This window comes from Homarus americanus, unplaced genomic scaffold (assembly GCF_018991925.1).
Source record: "Homarus americanus isolate GMGI-L3 unplaced genomic scaffold, GMGI_Hamer_2.0 scaffold50924, whole genome shotgun sequence".
Lineage (NCBI taxonomy): Eukaryota > Metazoa > Arthropoda > Malacostraca > Decapoda > Nephropidae > Homarus > Homarus americanus.
The window spans coordinates 4199442-4222725 of NW_024718094.1; the positions used below are offsets into that span (position 1 = coordinate 4199442).

Below are 23284 nucleotides of genomic sequence, written 5' to 3' on the forward strand. Positions count from 1 at the left end.
AATAGGTGATGTAACAGTGGTAGAAAATAGAAACAATAAAATTTGATGGTATTGAAATAAAGAAGCAAATAAAATTTGATATAACAGTGATAAATAAAACAATAGGTGATGTAACAGTGGTAGAAATGAAATAATAGATGATATTGGTAATAAAACAATAGGTGATGTACAAGTGATAAATAGAAACAATAGGTGATGTAACAGTGGTAAATAGAAACAATAGGTGATGTAACAGTAGTAAATAGAAACAATAGGTGATGTAACAGTGATAAATAGAAACAATAGGTGATGTAACAGTGGTAAATAGAAACAATAGGTGATGTAACAGTAGTAAATAGAAACAATAGGTGATGTAACAGTGGTAAATAGAAACAATAGGTGATGTAACAGTGATAAATAGAAACAATAGGTGATGTAACAGTGATAAATAGAAACAGGTGATGTAACAGTGGTAAATAGAAACAATAGGTGATGTAACAGTGATAAATAGAAACAATAGGTGATGTAACAGTGATAAATAGAAACAATAGGTGATGTAACAGTGGTAAATAGAAACATTAGGTGATGTAACAGTGGTAAATAGAAACAATAGGTGATGTAACAGTGGTAAATAGAAACATTAGGTGATGTAACAGTGGTAAATAGAAACAATAGGTGGTGAAACAGTGGTAAATAGAAACAATAAGTGATGTGTAACAGTGATAAATAGAAACAATAGGTGATGCAACAGTGGTAAATAGAAACAATAGGTGATGTAACATGGATAAATAGAAACAATAGGTGATGTAACAACAGTGATAAAATATAAACAATAGGTGATGCAACAGTGGTAAATAGAAACAATAGGTGATGCAACAGTGGTAAATAGAAACAATAGGTGATGTAACATGATAAATAGAAACAATAGGCATGCAACAGTGGTAACAGAAACAATAGGTGATGTAACAGTGATAAATAGAAACAATAGGTGATGTAACAGTGGTAAATAGAAACAATAGGTGATGTAACAGTGATAAATAGAAACAATAGGTGATGTAACAGTGAAAAATAGAAACAATAGGTGATGTAACAGTGATAAATAGAAACAATAGGTGATGTAACAGTGGTAAATAAAAACAATAGGTGATGTAACAGTAGTAAATAGAAACAATAGGTGATGTAACAGTGGTAAATAGAAACAATAGGTGATGTAACAGTGGTAAATAGAAACAATAGGTGATGTAACAGTAGTAAATAGAAACAATAGGTGATGTAACAGTGATAAATAGAAACAATAGGTGATGTAACAGTGGTAAATAGAAACAATAGGTGATGTAACAGTAGTAAATAGAAACAATAGGTGATGTAACAGTGGTAAATAGAAACAATAGGTGATGTAACAGTGATAAATAGAAACAATAGGGTGATGCAACAGCAGTAAATAGAAACAATAGGTGATGTAACAGTGGTAAATAATAGAAACAATAGGTGATGTAACAGTGGTAAATAGAAACAATAGGTGATGCAACAGTGGTAAATAGAAACAATAGGTGATGTAACAGTGGTAAATAGAAACAATAGGTGATGTAACAGTGGTAAATAGAAACAATAGGTGATGTAACAGTGGTAAATAGAAACATTAGGTGATGTAACAGTAGTAAATAGAAACAATAGGTGATGTAACAGTGGTAAATAGAAACAATAGGTGATGTAACAGTGGTAAATAGAAACAATAGGTGATGTAACAGTGGTAAATAGAAACATTAGGTGATGTAACAGTGGTAAATAGAAACATTAGGTGATGTAACAGTGGTAAATAGAAACAATAGGTGATGTAACAGTGATAAATAGAAACAATAGGTGATGTAACAGTGATAAATAGAAACAATAGCATGTAACAGTGATAAATAGAAACAATAGGTGGTGTGTAACAGTGGTAAATAGAAACAATAGGTGATGTAACAGTGGTAAATGAAACAAGAGGGGATGTAACAGTGTAAATAGAAACAATAGGTGATGTAACAGTGATAAATAGAAACAATAGGTGGTGTAACAGTGGTAAATAGAAACAATAGGTGATGTAACAGTGGTAAATAGAAACAATAGGTGATGTAACAGTGGTAAATAGAAACAATAGGTGATGTAACAGTGGTAAATAGAAACAATAGGTGATGTAACAGTGGTAAATAGAAACAATAGGTGATGTAACAGTGATAAATAGAAACAATAGGTGATGTAACAGTGGTAAATAGAAACAATAGGTGATGTAACAGTGGTAAATAGAAACAATAGGTGATGTAACAGTGGTAAATAGAAACAATAGGTGATGTAACAGTGGTAAATAGAAACAATAGGTGATGTAACAGTGGTAAATAGAAACAATAGGTGATGTAACAGTGGTAAATAGAAACAATAGGTGATGTAACAGTGGTAAATAGAAACAATAGGTGATGTAACAGTGGTAAATAGAAACAATAGGTGATGTAACAGTGGTAAATAGAAACAATAGGTGATGTAACAGTGGTAAATAGAAACAATAGGTGATGTAACAGTGGTAAATAGAAACAATAGGTGATGTAACAGTGGTAAATAGAAACAATAGGTGATGTAACAGTGATAAATAGAAACAATAGGTGATGTAACAGTGGTAAATAGAAACAATAGGTGGTGTAACAGTGGTAAATAGAAACAATACGTGATGTAACAGTGGTAAATAGAAACAATAGGTGATGTAACAGTGGTAAATAGAAACAATAGGTGATGTAACAGTGGTAAATAGAAACAATAGGTGATGTAACAGTGATAAATAGAAACAATAGTGATGTAACAGTGGTAAATAGAAACATTAGGTGATGTAACAGTGGTAAATAGAAACAATAGGTGGTGTAACAGTAGTAAATAGAAACAATAGGTGATGTAACAGTGGTAAATAGAAACATTAGGTGATGTAACAGTGGTAAATAGAAACAATAGGTGATGTAACAGTGGTAAATAGAAACAATAGGTGATGTAACAGTGGTAAATAGAAACATTAGGTGATGTAACAGTGGTAAATAGAAACAATAGGTGATGTAACAGTGGTAAATAGAAACAATAGGTGATGTAACAGTAGTAAATAGAAACATTAGGTGATGTAACAGTGGTAAATAGAAACAATAGGTGATGTAACAGTGGTAAATAGAAACAATAGGTGATGTAACAGTGGTAAATAGAAACAATAGGTGATGTAACAGTGGTAAATAGAAACATTAGGTGATGTAACAGTAGTAAATAGAAACAATAGGTGATGTAACAGTGGTAAATAGAAACAATAGGTGATGTAACAGTGGTAAATAGAAACAATAGGTGATGTAACAGTGGTAAATAGAAACATTAGGTGATGTAACAGTGGTAAATAGAAACAATAGGTGATGTAACAGTGGTAAATAGAAACATTAGGTGATGTAACAGTGGTAAATAGAAACATTAGGTGGTGTAACAGTAGTAACAGGTTTCAATAGGTGATGTAACAGTGGTACAGAAACATTAGGGTGATGTAACAGTAGTAAATAGAAACAATAGGTGATGTAACAGTGGTAAATAGAAACATTAGATGATGTAACAGTGGTAAATAGAAACAATAGGTGATGTAACAGTGGTAAATAGAAACAATAGGTGATGTAACAGTGGTAAATAGAAACATTAGGTGGTGTAACAGTAGTAAATAGAAACAATAGGTGATGTAACAGTGGTAAATAGAAACAATAGGTGATGTAACAGTGGTAAATAGAAACATTAGGTGATGTAACAGTGATAAATAGAAACATTAGGTGATGTAACAGTGGTAAATAGAAACATTAGGTGATGTAACAGTGGTAAATAGAAACAATAGGTGATGTAACAGTGGTAAATAGAAACAATAGGTGATGTAACAGTGGTAAATAGAAACATTAGGTGATGTAACAGTGATAAATAGAAACATTAGGTGATGTAACAGTGGTAAATAGAAACATTAGGTGATGTAACAGTGATAAATAGAAACAATAGGTGATGTAACAGTGGTAAATAGAAACATTAGGTGATGTAACAGTGGTAAATAGAAACATTAGGTGGTGTAACAGTAGTAAATAGAAACAATAGGTGATGTAACAGTGGTAAATAGAAACATTAGGTGATGTAACAGTGGTAAATAGAAACAATAGGTGATGTAACAGTGGTAAATAGAAACAATAGGTGATGTAACAGGTAAATAGAAACAATAGGTGATGTAACAGTGGTAAATAGAAACAATAGGTGATGTAACAGTGGTAAATAGAAACATTAGGTGATGTAATAGTAAATAGAAACAATAGGTGATGTAACAGTGGTAAATAGAAACAATAGGTGATGTAACAGGGTAAATAGAAACAATAGGTGATGTAACAGTGTAAAATAGAAACATTAGGTAGCTTTTCTAAACAGTGGTAAATAGAAACAATAGGTGATGCAACAGCAACACAGAAACAATAGGTGATGTAACAGTGGTAAATAGAAACAATAGGTGATGTAACAGTGGTAAATAGAAAACATTAGGTGATGTAACAGTGGTAAATAGAAACAATAGGTGATGTAACAGTGGTAAATAGAAACAATAGGTGATGTAACAGTGGTAAATAGAAACAATAGGTGATGTAACAGTGGTAAATAGAAACATTAGGTGATGTAACAGTGGTAAATAGAAACATTAGGTGGTGTAACAGTAGTAAATAGAAACAATAGGTGGTGTAACAGTAGTAAATAGAAACAATAGGTGATGTAACAGTGGTAAATAGAAACAATAGGTGATGTAACAGTGGTAAATAGAAACATTAGGTGATGTAACAGTGGTAAATAGAAACAATAGGTGATGTAACAGTGGTAAATAGAAACAATAGGTGGTGTAACAGTGGTAAATAGAAACATTAGGTGATGTAACAGTGGTAAATAGAAACATTAGGTGATGTAACAGTGGTAAATAGAAACATTAGGTGGTGTAACAGTAGTAAATAGAAACATTAGGTGATGTAACAGTGGTAAATAGAAACATTAGGTGATGTAACAGTGGTAAATAGAAACAATAGGTGATGTAACAGTGGTAAATAGAAACAATAGGTGGTGTAACAGTGATAAATAGAAACAATAGGTGATGTAACAGTGGTAAATAGAAACATTAGGTGATGTAACAGTGGTAAATAGAAACAATAGGTGATGTAACAGTGGTAAATAGAAACAATAGGTGATGTAACAGTGATAAATAGAAACAATAGGTGATGTAACAGTGGTAAATAGAAACAATAGGTGATGTAACAGTGGTAAATAGAAACAATAGGTGATGTAACAGTGGTAAATAGAAACAATAGGTGATGTAACAGTGGTAAATAGAAACAATAGGTGATGTAACAGTGGTAAATAGAAACAATAGGTGATGTAACAGTGGTAAATAGAAACAATAGGTGATGTAACAGTGGTAAATAGAAACAATAGGTGATGTAACAGTGGTAAATAGAAACAATAGGTGATGTAACAGTGATAAATAGAAACAATAGGTGATGTAACAGTGGTAAATAGAAACAATAGGTGATGTAACAGTGGTAAATAGAAACAATAGGTGATGTAACAGTGGTAAATAAGAAACAATAGGTGATGTAACAGTGGTAAATAGAAACAATAGGTGATGTAACAGTGGTAAATAGAAACAATAGGTGATGTAACAGTGGTAAATAGAAACAATAGGTGGTGTAACAGTGGTAAATAGAAACAATAGGTGATGTAACAGTGGTAAATAGAAACAATAGGTGATGTAACAGTGGTAAATAGAAACATTAGGTGGTGTAACAGTAGTAAATAGAAACATAGGTGATGTAACAGTGGTAAATAGAAACAATAGGTGATGTAACAGTGGTAAATAGAAACAATAGGTGATGTAACAGTGGTAAATAGAAACAATAGGTGGTGTAACAGTGGTAAATAGAAACAATAGGTGATGTAACAGTGGTAAATAGAAACATTAGGTGATGTAACAGTGGTAAATAGAAACAATAGGTGATGTAACAGTGGTAAATAGAAACAATAGGTGATGTAACAGTGGTAAATAGAAACAATAGGTGATGTAACAGTGGTAAATAGAAACAATAGGTGATGTAACAGTGGTAAATAGAAACAATAGGTGATGTAACAGTGGTAAATAGAAACAATAGGTGATGTAACAGTGGTAAATAGAAACAATAGGTGATGTAACAGTGGTAAATAGAAACAATAGGTAAATAGATGTAACAGTGGTAAATAGAAACAATAGGTGATGTAACAGTGGTAAATAGAAACAATAGGTGATGTAACAGTGGTAAATAGAAACAATAGGTGATGTAACAGTGGTAAATAGAAACAATAGGTGATGTAACAGTGGTAAATAGAAACATTAGGTGATGTAACAGTAGTAAATAGAAACAATAGGTGATGTAACAGTGGTAAATAGAAACAATAGGTGATGTAACAGTGGTAACTCAAAAGGTATAAGAATAGTCTTAAGACAAACCTGAAAAAGTGCCAAATCGACCCCCTCACCTGGGAGACAAGTACTCCACATCCTAACGCTTAGAGGATCACCACACAAGAAGGTGTCAATACTTTCGAGTTAGCCCGACTACATAACGGGGCAGGCAAGCGCCACCGCCGGAAAGACGCTGTCGCCGCCCCTCCCGCACTAGATGTAGCCCCCCCACATGTACAACTTCTGATCGACGCTGCGGGTCCCGTATCGGCCTCTTTAGTCACCTCAGAACTCACCAACCTAGGTGACATCCATAATAACTGATATCATTGTACCATAGCTGGATGATCACCATATTCGACTCCGAGTGACAGCAAAGTAGTACCTGTAGTAGTAATAGAGTGTACCCTAATGCTATACAGTAGATAACTAGATTAGATATGAAAATGATTTATCTGTATTTTTGTTTAGCGCAATAAGAGTCATCATTGTAAGGGGTGGTGTGGCATTGAACCACCAGTATAAAAACACCAGGCACCAACCGTATCATACTGAACACATACGACACTTCAGGACATAAGGCAGGATGTTGGAGGAGCCTTTATTACAGAACTGTAAAAATCATCTTACCGAGACTACACGCACTTGTCACTTCAACAAAAACAGTAGTAAGTAAATTGAATAGTCAAATCGTATAAAAATTAGTAGTCTAGTGTCACGTGCCTGAGCGCTCGGCAACTCGCTGCATCTGTTCACTCTTCCATTTCACACAAGCTACTAATAATTGTTAATTGTACTTATTATATTATTATTGTTCTTAGCTACTTAGGTTAATTGTATATTTATGTATGTAATTTATATGCATCATTGTCTTACTCTGTTAAGTCAACTCAAGAGTAATATTAATTAATTATATAAAATATCCAGCAAATGTCTAGATCACGTGATATGAGACGCTCCTCCACGGCGTACCCACGCCACGCTCCCCAGTAGCGAAAAATCCGTGGCATATGTTAGACGTGTCTATTCGTTCTCTAGCCTTGACCTTTGTCTAAGTGCTTTATCAAGTCTTCTGCAATGCCCTAGGGGTATCAGGTATTAGTGACACGTTTAGTTAGGCCTAGGAAGGGATCCTGGTGGTAAGGTATCTCCTGTTTGGTAGGGATAATCATTTTGTATTGATTGTTGTATATATATATTTCGTATGTTTTGTGTAATATAGTAATGTTAAGTAATATTTGTTTGGTCTAACTCCTTACAGTATAGTTTCGCCCTTCCGGCATCACTCTTATTTTATTATACAATTACTTATTCACTTAAATTCATGTTTGCTAATCATTACTCCCTTTAAAACATAAATTGAATTAATTAATTATCTTCCATTTTGTAATTCACTTATTTCAACTGTTCTTACTTTTTCAAGTACATTTAGTTGAGTAGGTATTTGGTGGAGATAATTATTGCCGTGTTCCCTGTTTGTACCTTTATTTGTTAATAACTTGGGGTAGGATTCACTCCCCAAGTATAAAGAGTAGTGGGATCGCGACACTAGCCTAAATTAACGCTTACCTAACCAAGCCCCCCCCCCCTCAGGTAGTGATTGTATGTTTCATCAGGTGAAATAAGCTGGGGGGTGCAAATCTTTATGAGACCCCTTTAATATATAAAAATGGTAAACAGTAAAGGAATATTCTATATTAAGTCAACACAGTTCTGGGGCCACAATTCACGACCATCTTGTTAATTCAGGTTTGGGATTTGCATATTTCCGTTGGTAATATTTTGGCGAGTTATAGAAAAAGAAAGAGACTAATTAACTTATTATTATAAAATGCATACCTACATTTGGAACACATACACTAGCTAAAAGGACCGCTTTGACCAACTCATTTTCATAGAAATTATCCCCTTGTCCCCACTGAGCTACTCAATAACTCTGCACAGGAGTTCCGTGGACCTTCAATCAGTCACACTACACTCCAGCTTAATCTGTTTGTCCATCACACATTTTGGCTCTGTTGTCAGAGTAGACACTCTCGATTCCCCAATAGTCATATTTCTTACAAAATGGTCGAAGTGCCTCCTCCCAGCAGGTGTCTGAACATAACTAATCATACAGTGCAACATCACAAAATTTAAAGAAGAATCGTGTCCCTCATCACATTTATGTTCCAATGTGAAAATTTCCAAAAGGTACTAATATAATCACAAAATGTTTTAGAAAACCCAAAATAAATTTTGAGGTAATTTTTTCATAAACTAAAGTCGAAGAGTTGTCATAATATTTATTCAAGGTCAATGAAAATATCTTAAGTAGCAAATCAAATGAATGTTTCATTTAAGAGCTTTACATTTATACCATACTGAGCTTAATTAGAACCAGAGTTATAAACGCTTTAGTGAATAAAAAATATATAATTAAAGTTTAAAAAAGTACGATTTCAAAAGGCTGTATCTCTGGAATTATTTAACATGGGAAGGTGAAATTTATTTTTTTCTTATTTACATTACCATAGTAAGACACATCACCTGAAGATTAGCCACCCGGTTATTTCACCTGATGATTACACACCCTAACGCTATCTGGGGGATTAAACTATTGGTTAGGCTAGTTTAGGTTAGGTTAGTCTGGGTTAAGTTAGGTTAGTTTGGATTATATTAGGTTAGGTTAGGTTAGGCTGAGTTAGATTAGGTAAATTTAAATGTGCATAGGGACTATATTCAAGTAATCTGGTGAAAGTATGCATGAAATATTTATGGTAGGAGGTAGGTATCTGGCAATGACCTTGACGAGTTCATAATACAGTACAGTAGTACTTGTGTACCGATTATTCAACAGGATGTTGCGGGCACACCCCTCTCTCTTAATCAACATACTCCTTGTAAAACGTGTAATAATTTATCTCGTTTAATTATGTAAGTAACCAAGTAGTACTCTGGTAACTCGATTTTGTGATTTCCCATTAATAAACTTTATACCGTAATGCACTCATACTGATCTTTTCTAAAGTCTGCTTCAAGTTTTCCAGTTGCCGGCATTACTGGAACAAAACCTTCATTTATGACATAACCCTAGAGGAAAAAAGTAGCTTTGTTAGTAATTTAGAACAAATGTCTAAAATTGGGAAGATAATTTATAATCACCCGGTATAATATGTTGGCTGTTCTAAATCACGTGGGGATTAACCTCCTAGTTTACATCACCCGATAATTAAACACCTGTTAAAATAATGTGGTAAACAGAACTACGAGCGAGCAATGGAGAGCCGACAACCATCGTCAACACAAGCGGAAGTGGGTCTAACTATGGGAGCACAGAAGACAGAGAGGCGGGGCGAGAGGCCAACACAACCCTCGTCCCCACCACCAAGACATACCTCACCCGGTTCTGGATACTCTTCATCGTCTCCAGCTTAGGTGCGCTACACGTAAGTTGTGATACACCCTAAAACATATATTATTATCAACTAAGATTAATTCCTAGGTTTATTTCACCTTAACATTAACCACCCTAGCCTAATCTAACTTAACCCCCCAGGTAGCATTATGTGAAATAATCCGGGGGTTAATCTTCAGGTGATCCATATATTGGGTAATGAACTGTAGTTTACTGTACTGTACTGCTACCATCTATCCATTATAACTTACAACTAGAGGCGAAAAGGTTATTTTGATTACGACAAGTTATATAATGACCTTAACCCTAGATAGGAAGATTAGCCGCCAGCTTATTTCACCTAAGATTAACTACCCTAAAGTCAACTCAATCTAACCTAACCTAACTACCAGGTAGGGTGTTTAAGCGTCATGTTGAAAAAAGTTGGGGTGCTTAATCTTCACGTGATTCCCTTTTTTTTTACCTTTTCACTAAAGCGTTCCAGATGGAAAATTATAATGTTAAAGTAGGCTAATGAGTGTTTATACTGGCAGGCAGTACAGTGGAACACATGGGGACCCATCAGCGAGAGTATGAATAAAAGCTTCACGGGTTGGGGCCAGTCTACGGTGGCCATAATGGCCAACTGGGGCACCATAATGTTTGTGGTATTTGTATTCCCCATGTGCTGGGCCATACAGAGATATGGTCTTCGTGCTGGTGTGTTGAGCTGCACCGCGCTTGTTTTTATCGGTAGTGCTCTTCGCTGCATCACCCTCGACACCCCTACTTTTACCATGTGAGTACTATCATTATCTTCTATTGCCTTGGTAAGGTTTATTCATTCCGTTATCCTCTTTCAAGGAGATTATCAGCTCTAGTAAAAGAATTTACAGCCCTGAGAACTGTGGAAGTTGGTGATTTGCGAATGGTAACTGTTTTCCTGTTTTTTCTAATGTTTGGGCAGTTGGAATGACTCTTGGTTGAGTTCTGGCAGTCTGTTTCCAATGTTTCTTCGGGAGAAGAGGGTACAGCATACTTACTTATCCTCCTCCACTCTTGTCAGCTCACTAGCCATTCAGTCATTTCTCTGTTACTCACTGTTGGTAAGTACTAGGCATTTATTGGCTCATGAGTACATCTGAATATGTACTGTACAGTTGCCTCCAATATTCCCTGAACTCCTCTGGAGGCATGAGGCATCCTCCAGGCCTCTGTTTACTATATAGCAAGTAGTAAAAATCCATGAATGAAGGGCTGATTACACTGTGATGTAATGCTGTGCTCGGGCAAGAATGTCCCTCATACTGTACACAGAAAACAAATATATTTCGTGAATCTAGTCTGCAGTCTTGTTAAAAGTGCAACAAACTTTAAGTCTGCACAGATAAACCAGCAATGATCGGAATACTTGCTACAGTTGAGAATGAAACAAAGGTTATCATAAGTTCTCCTTCAAGGTAACAAAATGTGCAGGTAGTAATGACTGGTTATACAGTATACTGTACTGTAGAGGTGTAAACTGATGTCTGGTAGCCCCAAGTGATGGGGTAGATTCTGTTCTCTAATCTTTACTTTATGGTTTAGTGTGCAGGGAAAGTCAAACACTTGAGGTATAAAATTAGGACTCTCTTCTGGGAATATGTTATACAGTATAGTACAGGGTTATAAGCAGGACGTCTATGCTAATTGCCACCCGCCATTCAAGTTTCTTCCACACAGTTCAATCCATCGCTTAAGTAAATGCACGATCGGATGTGACGTGTGCTAAAACTACGCCCTAGTTACCTGGCGTGATTTTGGGTTATGTGATTACGCCCGCCCATCATCAGCAGATGGAAGGAAATCGAATCCTGATCTTATAGTAAAATTATACAACATCCGTCTGAGCACAATATTACATAATAGTATTTATATGATTTAAATTCCACCTTCAACTACCCCGCTCCCCCTTTCCATGTCAGCCAGAAGGTAAATACACCAGTTTCAATAATTAAGAAAATGTGTTTACAGCATGTGTCACCTGTGTGCCATTCTGCTGGGAATCTCCAGTACACTTATCCTGTCAGCACCAATACCTGTAGCAGCAGAATGGTTTCCGCTGCATGAAAGGACTACTGCAGGTGGTGAGTTAATTGAACTCTTTCCCAGTTTTTCATGTATTCATAATAACCACACCTTCCACTTTATTCTTTCTCTTTACTACCACATCATAGCTTATAATGTTACCATAATTATTTTCAGGATCCAATAAACTGTGATAAGAAATAAGAATAGTAACAAAGTTAAAATATATTTCTCACTTTAACTTACTCGGACTTTCAATTGTCAACAGAAATCTTTATATCACCTTATGCATCTTCCCTCCCATCTTCTTTACCACTTTCCTTCACTTTCCCTCCCATCTTTTCTCACCTTCCCTCCCATCTTTTTCTCACCTTTCCTCCCTCTTACCTCCTTTCCTACCTTTTCTCCTACATTATAGTGTACTTTTAAAACTCTCCACACTTCCCAGATTTCATTTCACAGGCACTTTGAGAACAGCCTAATACTATATCTCCACAACATGAGTACTGTACTTATCATAAAATTTTACTCTCCCTCTGTGACCACGACCCTAGCGGTGATGATAGGATTCTGTATGATGGGTTGTGTTGGCAGCTATTTGGAGCCACTGCTGGTGCGTCAGCCTGGACCACACGTCTCCAACCACGACATACAAGAAGATGTCTTGCTTCTGTTATATATAGGTACAGTGGACTTAAATAATAGTCAAGACCTCAACATAACTGTATTTGTCACAGCCAATTGGCCCGGCCGGGAATATCGTAATGTCTGTCGTCCATGTGTCTGGTAATGGTTGTTTTGCATGTAATATATCTGAAGGTATATGAGATAACTTCTGCAAAATCTTAAGTATTTGAATCTCGGGCGCCATGTTGTGCACGACCTACTCTGACAATTAAAATCCATTTCTTGGTCATGAAGAGTCCGGGCAACGGTATATCCTTTGGGGTGTCCATAGTTTAAGAATGATTTGGCAATTAAGATTTTTAAATGTTTGTCATAGATTCATAACAAATATAAGTGCTTTCATCAGTAGACTATATGACCAGTCATCTCTGCTTTTGGTAGAAGTGTTGAAATCTTGGAAGAGTTTAGATATACAATAGGTTATGGTGTCATGACAACCTAGTAGCTAGTGTATAACTTAGAAACCTGAGCAGAACCAGAGTTCATGGTTTTATGTCTTTTTCCTGTACTGCACATTTCCCTGCCGATACAGGACTTCACAACTGACTATTATAGTTTAGGTTTTAGGTCCCTTTGTGTTGCTTTTCACAAACCTTTGTTTCACCCAGTGATTTTGTCACCTGGAGCGACTGTTGGACGAGTCTCAGTTTGTAAACATGAGTCACATAGTTTCCTGCTATTGAACTACAATATATTAATACTGTATAAGTTTTAGAAATCCATGTTTATCTATATAAAACTAGCAGAAACGCCGCCCTCCGGGCGGCTCATTCGCTAGGCCACGGTTGGACTCCTTCCTCCGGGAGGCTCCATATTGTCTCACTGTTCAGTCCCCAAAACTTCTTCTTCCATCAATAGTTCATTAACGGTGTATGTAAGTTCCACCATGTTTTTCACTACAACATTACAGCAAAGTATATTTTTTTAGCATTAAACTGTTATTATTTTATTGTCTAATCACCACTACATATAACACCACCCATCATCACTACATATAACATCATCCATCATCACTACATATAACACCATCCATCATCACTACATATAACACCATCCATCATCACACATCATATCATCACTACATATAACACCATCCATCATCACTACATATAACACATCATCACTACATATAACACATCCATCATCACTACATATAACATCATCCATCATCACTACATATAACACCATCCATCATCACTACATATAACACCATCCATCATCACTACATATAACATCATTCATCATCATATAACACCATCCATCATCACTACATATAACACCACCCATCATCACTACATATAACACCATCCATCATCACTACATATAACACCATCCATCATCACTACATATAACACCATCCATCATCACTACATATAACAACATCCATCATCACTACATATAACATCATCCATCATCACTACATATAACACCATCCATCATCACTACATATAACACCATCCATCATCACTACACATAACATCCATCATCACTACATATAACATCATCCATCATCACTACATATAACATCATTCATCATCACTACATATAACACCATCCATCATCACTACATATAACACCATCCATCATCACTACAGGTCGGTAAAGTAGTTTCCGAGATTCTCGTGCGGACACACAAACAAACAGACTTCTTTGTTTCATATAGATAGATACTAATGTTTAAGAAACTTTCATCTATTTTTGGTCAGGTATGGGTGTGTCAGGAGTCCTCTTGCTGGCGGTAATGGTGTACTTCCCCGCCAAGCCTCCCACCCCTCCCTCCGTCAGCATTTCCACTGAACGACATAAATTCATCCCTGGTGTTGTTTCTCTCTTCAAGTAAGTTATATGAATTTACCTCTAAACACATTCGAGTAATTTTTTTTGTTCATTATAAATTCCAGTAATTATTAAGTGACAGGACTTGATAAGATACTGCTTGGTGTTTTGTGTTTTTTTATATTTATATTTATTTTAAGATTCGTCCCAGCTTATTTTACCTGAAGTTTACCACCCTAACGCTACCTGGGGAGTTAGGATAGATTAGATTAGGGTAAGTTAGGTTAGGTTACATTAGTTTAGCGTGAGGGTCGTTAATATTCAAGTGAATTAATTTGTGGGGTGAGTTTTCAGGTGATCCGAATAAACTTGATACTAAACAGAGTCGTGACCGTTTATTAAGTTCATAAGAGAAAAGGTGCTAGCCTAAGGTTAGGATATAAGTACCTCTGGCAGTAAGTCCCTCAAGCAGATGTGAACAAAACTAAACGCAAAGTGTGTGGCCACACACTCCAACACTACGTCCTTGACTGTGTGATGATAGAACATTTCAGGGTCAGATCCATGTCAAGTGCACTGTGTGAAATGGCACAACACCTTATCTCTAATGGCAAAATGGCTGACATTAAGATTGTATCCACTTGTTGCATTTAGTAGCGATAGGCAATTCCTGTGTATAGAACGAAACACATAATGTGCTTGACCTCTGACGCAGTTGAGAATAACAAAGTGTGTGACAAGGCATGTTGCCTCACACTGCTGTACTCACGCAGTTGTGAATAAATCACATTCTATGTACAGAACTAAACAAGCAATATATTTGAATTACTTAATAACATTCAATGCTATAATATCCTGACCACTTGGATCTGTTATACACACCTTTTGTAACCTCAACTTTGCAATCCTTTTGCGCTACAGCTCACAGGAGAGATGGAGTACACAATAAACTAGCCGCTGTACGTGACAAAATTCCAATTCCTCCCCCACCCCATGTTCCTGGGGATAGAGTGAGAGCTGTATGTGTGCTGGTTACGTCGTTTATAGTATAAGTTATGTGGTTGAAGAGTATTAGTCTGGTGTGTATTGGCGGGGAAAATTATTGAAAGTAAGCAACATGTAAATATATCCACCAGAAACAAACAGTTCACGGCGCTGACAATCGCATATGGCTTCGCTATCGGGCCTGCTGTAGGCTGGCTTACTGTGCTCGATTTCTCGCTTCTGCCTCTTGGCTTCCACCAGGTAAGATCACAACTGTTGCTAAATAAACATTAACCTCAAATTAGTGAAACATCAAGGATTTAATTTTCTATAAGCCAGTGTGTTCATGCACAAGCTTATTGAGACCTTATACTGCATAATAAAATTCAAAAAATTATTTCCTTGACGAGGAATAATAAAGTATTGGAAGTTTTTATACAAGTATGCCATGATGGGCTCACCAACTTGCATAGTGTATGTGTAAACACTATGCAAGTGAGACATTTTTAGTTAATATTCTCAGAATCAGAACGAGTTTCTTATGAGATTGTTGTACGAGAATAGTGTATGTTGCATGTGATGCCCTGGAAGTTAACAGAGGACAAACATCTTGTCTTCTGCCCCAGAGACTCTGAAGTAAAAAAAAAAAAAAAACGAAAATAGATTTAGTTTGTGAAGTGCCACTAGTTGTCTATAATGGAGGGAGAAATAACTCAGTGTACAGGGACTATAAATAACAAGCTACTTCTGTGCCAAGTTAACAAACATTTACCCTGTGGCCTCATGTCAACACCTATTATACAATACGTAGGTTCCACCCAATATTTTCAGTAAACTACAGTGGCTCGTTAGACTACGAATATAAAAATTATCAATATCACACTAATTTTATGATCAGTCAAGTACCAACTAGTGAAGTAACTACAGTCTCAGCTCTCAGTTCTTGACCAAAAAGAAAGCAGCACTTGACAACTTCAGTCCATATCTGGTAACAAAGAAAATTATCGATGATATAGATACTAATTCAGATTAAAGTAATTTCGATCTTGTCATCTATAACCTATTATTTTAACTGTGTGAGGAAAGGCATATTTATTTAATTTATAAATATGTTTGTTTTTCATCAATACTCATAGCAGAGGTTAAGACTGCTGGGAGACTTTCTGTCATCTACTTCCAGAAAGACGCCATGTGGATCGGTGTGACTAGTGTGATAGCGGCCAGTGTATTACCTGTTATCGTGGGGCGTATCAATGACCTGATGCATGGCCATATTAGGTTACTGCTCTGTGTCTTATTGGCGGCCTCCGCTGGTTGTTACTACTGGTTCCATCTCCTCTCCTATGAAATTTTACCTGTTACAACTTGTGAGCTATTTCCTGTTTGTTTCCAGCTATTCAAAATATGAACACAATTATATAAGTAGAGAAACAAAATGGAGCAGTCAAACTCCTGAGAAACACAATATCATTGTTTAACTATCAGCTCATGTAGTATCGTCTTACACTACAGGGCAGGTGTATATGTCAGTGGTAGGGGGGAATGCCTTCAACGCGGCTACCTTCCCGCTGTTCTTCGAGGTGGGGATCGACTTGGCTTACCCCGTGCCAGAGATCCTTAGTGCTGGCGTCATGACAGCTGTGGACAACATCGGCACTGTCATGTTCCTCTTGGTCTTCTTCATTCCTAATGTTGGTAAGTCATGACCTAGGAGTTCCTACTGTTAACTATCTCATTACGTAACCTCTATAGTGACTTACACAACACTGAATGTAATTTTGTGTATCTGTCGCTTATATATATTACATATTCTTAAAGTAATTTTTTTGCAGGTTATCTGTGGATGACTTACACACTAGTATTATCCACATTCCTCGCCATCGTGCCGCTGTTGTTCATCACGTTTGACGACACCAGACTGATAATAGACACACCTGGAGAATCTTGAACGAGACTGTACATACACACAAAACAAGAGAGAAGACATGGGTTCAAGTGTACAAGTGTAGCATAACTGTATTACATAATATATATATATATATATATATATATATATATATATATATATATATATATATATATATATATATATATATATATATATATATATATATATATATATATATATATATATATATATGTATATATATATATATACACACACACACACACACACTCTTTGAACCCTTCATATGAACCTCTCTCTCGTCACTTATCTAAGTCTTTTATGAAATTTCTTCTTCCCGGACTCGTGTGTCTGTGACCTATCGGTTTCCTTATGCTAACTAACTACATTGTCCTCAAAACTGTACTAAACATTATTTTTCTATTTTATCATTCTTTATGCCTGTACCACTATATATCGTATATGTGAGGTACAGTAATTACAGTATATGCTTCAAGTATATAAGGGATTCATTCGTCTTAACTTGGAGTACTGCTCTCATATCGGGGTGGCTCTTCTTCTGTCTAACTGTTAAATATGGTGGAATCAAAGGCATTTCGTCTTATTAACTCTCCTCCTTTAGTCGACAATCTCTCATCCCTTTCTCTTCGCCGCAATGTTGCTTCACTCTCACTCTTTTACAGGTACTTTAACGGACAATGTTCGGTGGATTTGGCATCCTATGTACCGCCGGCAAGGCCGTGGGCTCGTAACACTCGTCTTGCCCGCGGTGCCCACAGTTTCTCTGTGGTTGTCGGTCACACTAGAATAACCCGTTATAGTACATCCTTCTTTCCTCACACAGCCAAACTGTGGAATGCTCTGCCTTCTTCTGTGTTTCCATACTTATACAACCTGTCTCACTTTAAAAAGCTGGTTTTCCGTCATCTTCATGGTGTACAGTAGATTAATATGTTTTTTCTTTTCTATTCTTAATTTATTTTTACTCTTAATTTTTTGCCCCCGAGGCCCAGTTGTGGGTCGTTGACCTGAATAAACCAAATCCTTTTGAGTTATATGAGGATCATCTGAATATTAGACACCCCAGTTTATTTCACCAGACGATTAACCACTCTAACCTAACCCAACCACGCTAACTTAACCTATCTCCCCTAGTAGCATTGGGCTGGTTAATCTGTAGGGGAAATATATTGGGGTATCTAATCATCAAGTGAAATAAGCTGCCATCTTGCCAAAATCTATGAAAATGAATCCCGCAAGCCTGAAGAACTGTTACAGCCAGTAGGTATACAGCACTGTTTAACTATCCCTGTTTTGTCCGGCACTGCAGTTGACCATCTTCACTTTGCCTAGCTGTAAAGTTAGGTACTCAAAAAAGCTGGGTGAACTTGGAGTGCCCTGAAGGTGTGAACCAGCAACCTATCCAAATATTTCAAGAGAGTTTGTCTACCCAGAAACTTCTTTAATGTAAACATCCCAGGAGTGATAACTATAATTTTCCACCAGCAAGAGTATATGGTTTCTGCTCATAGGAGGAAAACAAATTTGACTGATTGAAGAGGATGCAGCCAAGTGCTTCAGAATTCAAGTAAAAAAATCAATTTAAGTTTTCATCTTTATCAGTGACTCTAAAAATTGAAGAGCCTATGGTGAACAAGATAACGCTGGGAGCAACTTGTGCCTGCATGAGTACCATATTTTACGACGAAATATTTGAAAGGCAAAACACGATATTTAAGTAGGCATATTGTGTTTCCTTCAAATAAGTACCAGCCATGAGAGAGGAAGACCATAACAAACTTGAAGAATAAAGCTAGGATTCCATTACGCGTTAGCGGTTGCGATAGCGCCAAAAATAGACCACATTGAAATGTACACGGTTGTTTCCACTGGCACAGTTGCGTTAGCGTCATGCGTTTGCAGTAAATGCCAATCGCTCCCTGTAGCGATTGAAAACGTAAATGCACTGCAAACGCGTGAATGGAATCCTAGCTTAAGAAAGAACCATATAACTAAGAGACGCCCTCCTCGTTTAGGGAAGGATCCAAAGATCTGACTGAGTCGATTCACTCCCATATTGCAAAAAATACAATGAAAAATAACTTTTGCATATTTTGATACACTCTGGACCCGATCTTTGATAATCACAACATGCCATTTCTAAGAGGATGCGTGTTACAGATACTGCAATGGAAAATTATTTAACAGGGGTCCGCAACCCCCTTTTTCCGGCCGCATGCGGCCGGAAAAGGGTACCACCGTACGTATTCTCTGCCGGCTGAGTGACGTCTAAATTTCGGGCATTGTGGCCGGTAAGACTGTTATTATTCCATATATTATGGGTGAAAATAAAAAGCAGGGACATCAACATATTGCTGGATCAACATACTGCTGTGAGCAAACATTCGGTGTGCTTACCTTTGTCAAGAACAAGTACAGAACGTGTGAAGGCTACTGTAACACACTTTGATCAAACTTTTTTCTGAAATTACAAATCACATCCAGGCTCAACCCTTACATTAGTTTTGGTATTGATCTTGTATTTGTATATAGAATTGAAGCCCTTATTTTCCTATGCAAAAAGTAAACTTTATTTTACCTGAATATAACATCACATCATTTTTGGGGGGCGGGGGTTATTGTACTGTGTACTACAAAGTAACTACAGGATGTCATAATGCTACTGTATAAAGCAATTTCCTGTTTGCTTGTATTTCGGGTATGAACCTGTTATTAAAACGTTATTTTGTACTGTTCCAAGAGTTTCACATTTCCATATTTTGTTTTGCTAAGTTATGTTTCCCTAATTTCTTTACAGAATATTTAACTAGGCTAGTGACCATTATAGTGCTATTATTTCAATGCAGAGTATATATATGCTGAAAATTAAAACTATGTTTAGTCTTAAATATCAGTGTTTTTTTTATAACATTTTGCAGACAATAAAATATAGTCCTGCATTTCTGATTTTACATTAAATTCTGTGGAACGCATTGCTGACTTACGTTGGCTTAGTACACCTGCGGTCAATCTCTGTTTACGTGCACCATTAAAATGGCCGACTAGTGTATAAAGGTTGCGGACCCCTGATTTAAAAGGTCATGTAATAATGGCATAAACTTTATGCCATAAAGGAATTCAAACTTTCGGAGGATGAGTTAATGATATACGCAAGTCACTATCTAGTAAATCACAGGATCAAGTAAATTCCCCGAGTGACTTTATATAGCATAGGTGATCCCGATCTTAACACGGGAGGTAACGACGACTTATTCAGTTAGCGGAGACCAAAGACTCCCGAGCAAATTAAAAAACGACGATAGCTGATATATAAAACTGACTTGAACATACCTGAGGTGTAATGTGTTATGGTGTGCTACGGTCCCTCGAGGAGCTGTTGACTTTCAACTACCTGGAAAATAAATCAGATTAACTTTCCATCCCGCTTTACTCCTATATTTTCTTGGCAAAGGTTAAAGAGAAAGTCGCCACTTATACCACGTTATTTATTGGAATAATATCTAGGATGTTTGTTTAAAAGTAAAAGTCCTGTTAGGTGGGAGAGGATTAAACAAAGACTATGAACCTACATTACTACCTTTTAGGAGTTTTCTTATGAAATGACAACAGTATGTGGGGCTGCGACGATTGGTGACAATCTAACCAAACCTAATCAAATCACTAGATATGTAAAATCATTAAGTTTTGCTTAGTCTGTTTGTATTGTCTGTCATCATTAGTGGTTAAGACCTTCATATCAGCCTCCCTGAGAGAGTTTTGAAGGCAAGATCATAAAGTTCTTGAAAGAAAACTGTATACGGGTATATTTCATATACCAATTCTTTTCTTTCTCATTTTAGATAAGCATCTACCTACACATTACGACAAACGTGTCCGAAAAGATTCTGCACCCCCCCCATACACAAAAAAGGCGGACCCTCTCCTTAATGTTTACCAACAATTGTGCACATCTAACAGTAGCAACCATAATACTAACATTGTTTTAGTTAAAATAAAAAACTAATAAAAATACTTGTCCATGGTGTCAGAATAAGAGCAGCAGTAGTAGTTTTTACCTTGGCCTGGTGATAATAAATTCAACATGAGTCTTGAAAAATTGGGAAATCTTAGTTGATCACCACACCTTTTTTCTGAAGGCATTCCATAATTTTTCCGGTTCCATTGCACCGTTTCACAAAACTGAAATTTCAGCTTTTTTAAATTTTAGAGGAATATTCCAAAATGTTTTGTTCTAGCTCAAAGATATATGTCACTGAGGTTAAGATAGTTTGGCGGATCACTGGAATTAATTTCACCTTTAGCTTCATTTTTAATTTTTAGTTTCTCTTTTCATAGTTACTGAGAATGACTGTCACACTACTGTTTACAGTAGTATTCTAAAGGGTGTTGTTTGAAATTTTAAATTTCCCTTATTTACAGCAAGTAAAATAAAAGCCAAAAGGCAAAGTATATTTTTGCGACCGAGTTATGTAGTTCTGCAATACTGAAGCAGCAGATGTACCATCTTCAAGTACTGCTAACATGAAATATAGTTTAAGTGCTGGTCATTGATCCAAAATTATTTTTACAACCATTTCTAATAAAAGCCAACGCGTACAGTCAGTCTTTTGGGGCTATTCATTATGTATGAGTAAATTTTCCTTCATAATTTTTATGTGGAATTTGAAAGTTCAGTGCATGCATTAGAGGCACACAAATGCAGGTTACGGCATACACAGCCCTGTACAAAGAGAACAGGAATTCTCACTTTCAATAGGGATTTAACACCATCATTTCCTCCCACCATAACATTTGCATTATCCAATCAAATTGTCAATAGGAATGTCATTTATATCAAATAAATTAACCAAAGAACTGCAAATACCTTCTGCTGTGCAATCTTTAACCTCTAATAAACTTGAAAAATGATCTTGTGTTTTCTTGATATGTCATGGAAACGAGCTATGAGGATGAGATACTTAATGGTCGACAGAACAGCTGATTCATCAACATTCCGAGCAATACCTGTTGACTTTGCCCTAGAACATTTCATTGCACTTGTAGTTTTTAACCTGGGTATGCATTAGCAACGAGTCCAGGTACAATAAATGTATGGTCCATTACAGCTATTGGCAGGTTATGTTCTGCAACAAAAGCACATAGCTTGCAGCCTCTCTTCAAAGTCTGTGACACTGTTGGTTGAAAAAAAAATATACTTACTTTGATTTATTTGTTGAATTTAAATTCAAGTGTTTTCAGTTTTCCGGTGTGTTAGAAGCAATGATCACTATTTGTCCCTTCGGCCACCCTTGAGGCTGAACGGATGAGTCAGGTGGCGGCACACTGGGCACTTTCCTCCAAACGGCCCAGCAAGCAACAGGATTTCGGTTGTTGCTATAGAAATGGACAACGGTTTGGCGGGGATCTGTCTGTGCTCTGTGCTGCCGCTGGCCGGATTAGTGCTCAAATGAGCTTCATATTATTTTAAGTAAAAATTTAAATAAATCGTGAAACAATAATAATTTAAAATATAACACATAAACGGTGACATATTTCTAATTATTCGTCACTTCAAAACTTCTTTAGTATTATCAAATCACTATTCAGGGTCTTCTTTGACCAGCCAGCAGCCGCTACTTTTAAAGAAACTTCATGTAGCACCCATTTGTCTTTTCTTTAGCTTTTTCAGACGCCTCACCTGTGGCTTATTTAGTGTCTTGGGTAAGAGAGAACTTTGGAGCCTCCTTCTCATCTTGTTTAAATATAGAACACTTTTCGGAGCTGGGATTTCTGAACACAAAACAAACATCAACAGATTTTAGTTAGAGGCTCGTTGTTTTACTAAGAAGGAACTTGTTAAATTAATCAAGATAATTTATTTTTTAACTTTTATTTACATTATACAAACAAATACACATATACATTATACAGGGTCGTCGAAAAAGAATTCCCCGATTTGAAATAGTTACATATTAGCTCCTTCCTGGGTTCTCAATGATTCGAATATAATCAATTTTCCTTAACT

The 23284-nt window shown here is 36.3% G+C and overlaps 1 protein-coding gene across 4 annotated transcripts in view; it reads left to right on the top strand.

Moving 5' to 3' along the window:
* LOC121859136 (solute carrier family 49 member 4-like) overlaps positions 1-17366 on the top strand; it is a 29274-nt gene extending 11908 nt beyond the window's left edge. Inside the window, exons 2-11 of one of the 4 annotated variants that reach the window (XM_042355858.1) lie at positions 6935-7131; positions 9707-9891; positions 10394-10638; positions 11853-11965; positions 12461-12589; positions 14300-14429; positions 15506-15614; positions 16534-16720; positions 16866-17048; positions 17186-17366. In XM_042355858.1, the coding sequence (XP_042211792.1) occupies positions 7050-7131; positions 9707-9891; positions 10394-10638; positions 11853-11965; positions 12461-12589; positions 14300-14429; positions 15506-15614; positions 16534-16720; positions 16866-17048; positions 17186-17301 (1479 nt within the window). In that variant the 5' untranslated portion in view covers positions 6935-7049 and the 3' untranslated portion in view covers positions 17302-17366. Of the gene's footprint in view, positions 1-6824; positions 7132-9706; positions 9892-10393; positions 10639-11852; positions 11966-12460; positions 12590-14299; positions 14430-15505; positions 15615-16533; positions 16721-16865; positions 17049-17185 lie in introns of those variants that run through there. The other 3 variants (XM_042355857.1, XM_042355859.1, XM_042355860.1) reach the window with 3 other exon arrangements.
* The last annotated feature ends 5918 nt before the right edge of the window (positions 17367-23284 follow it).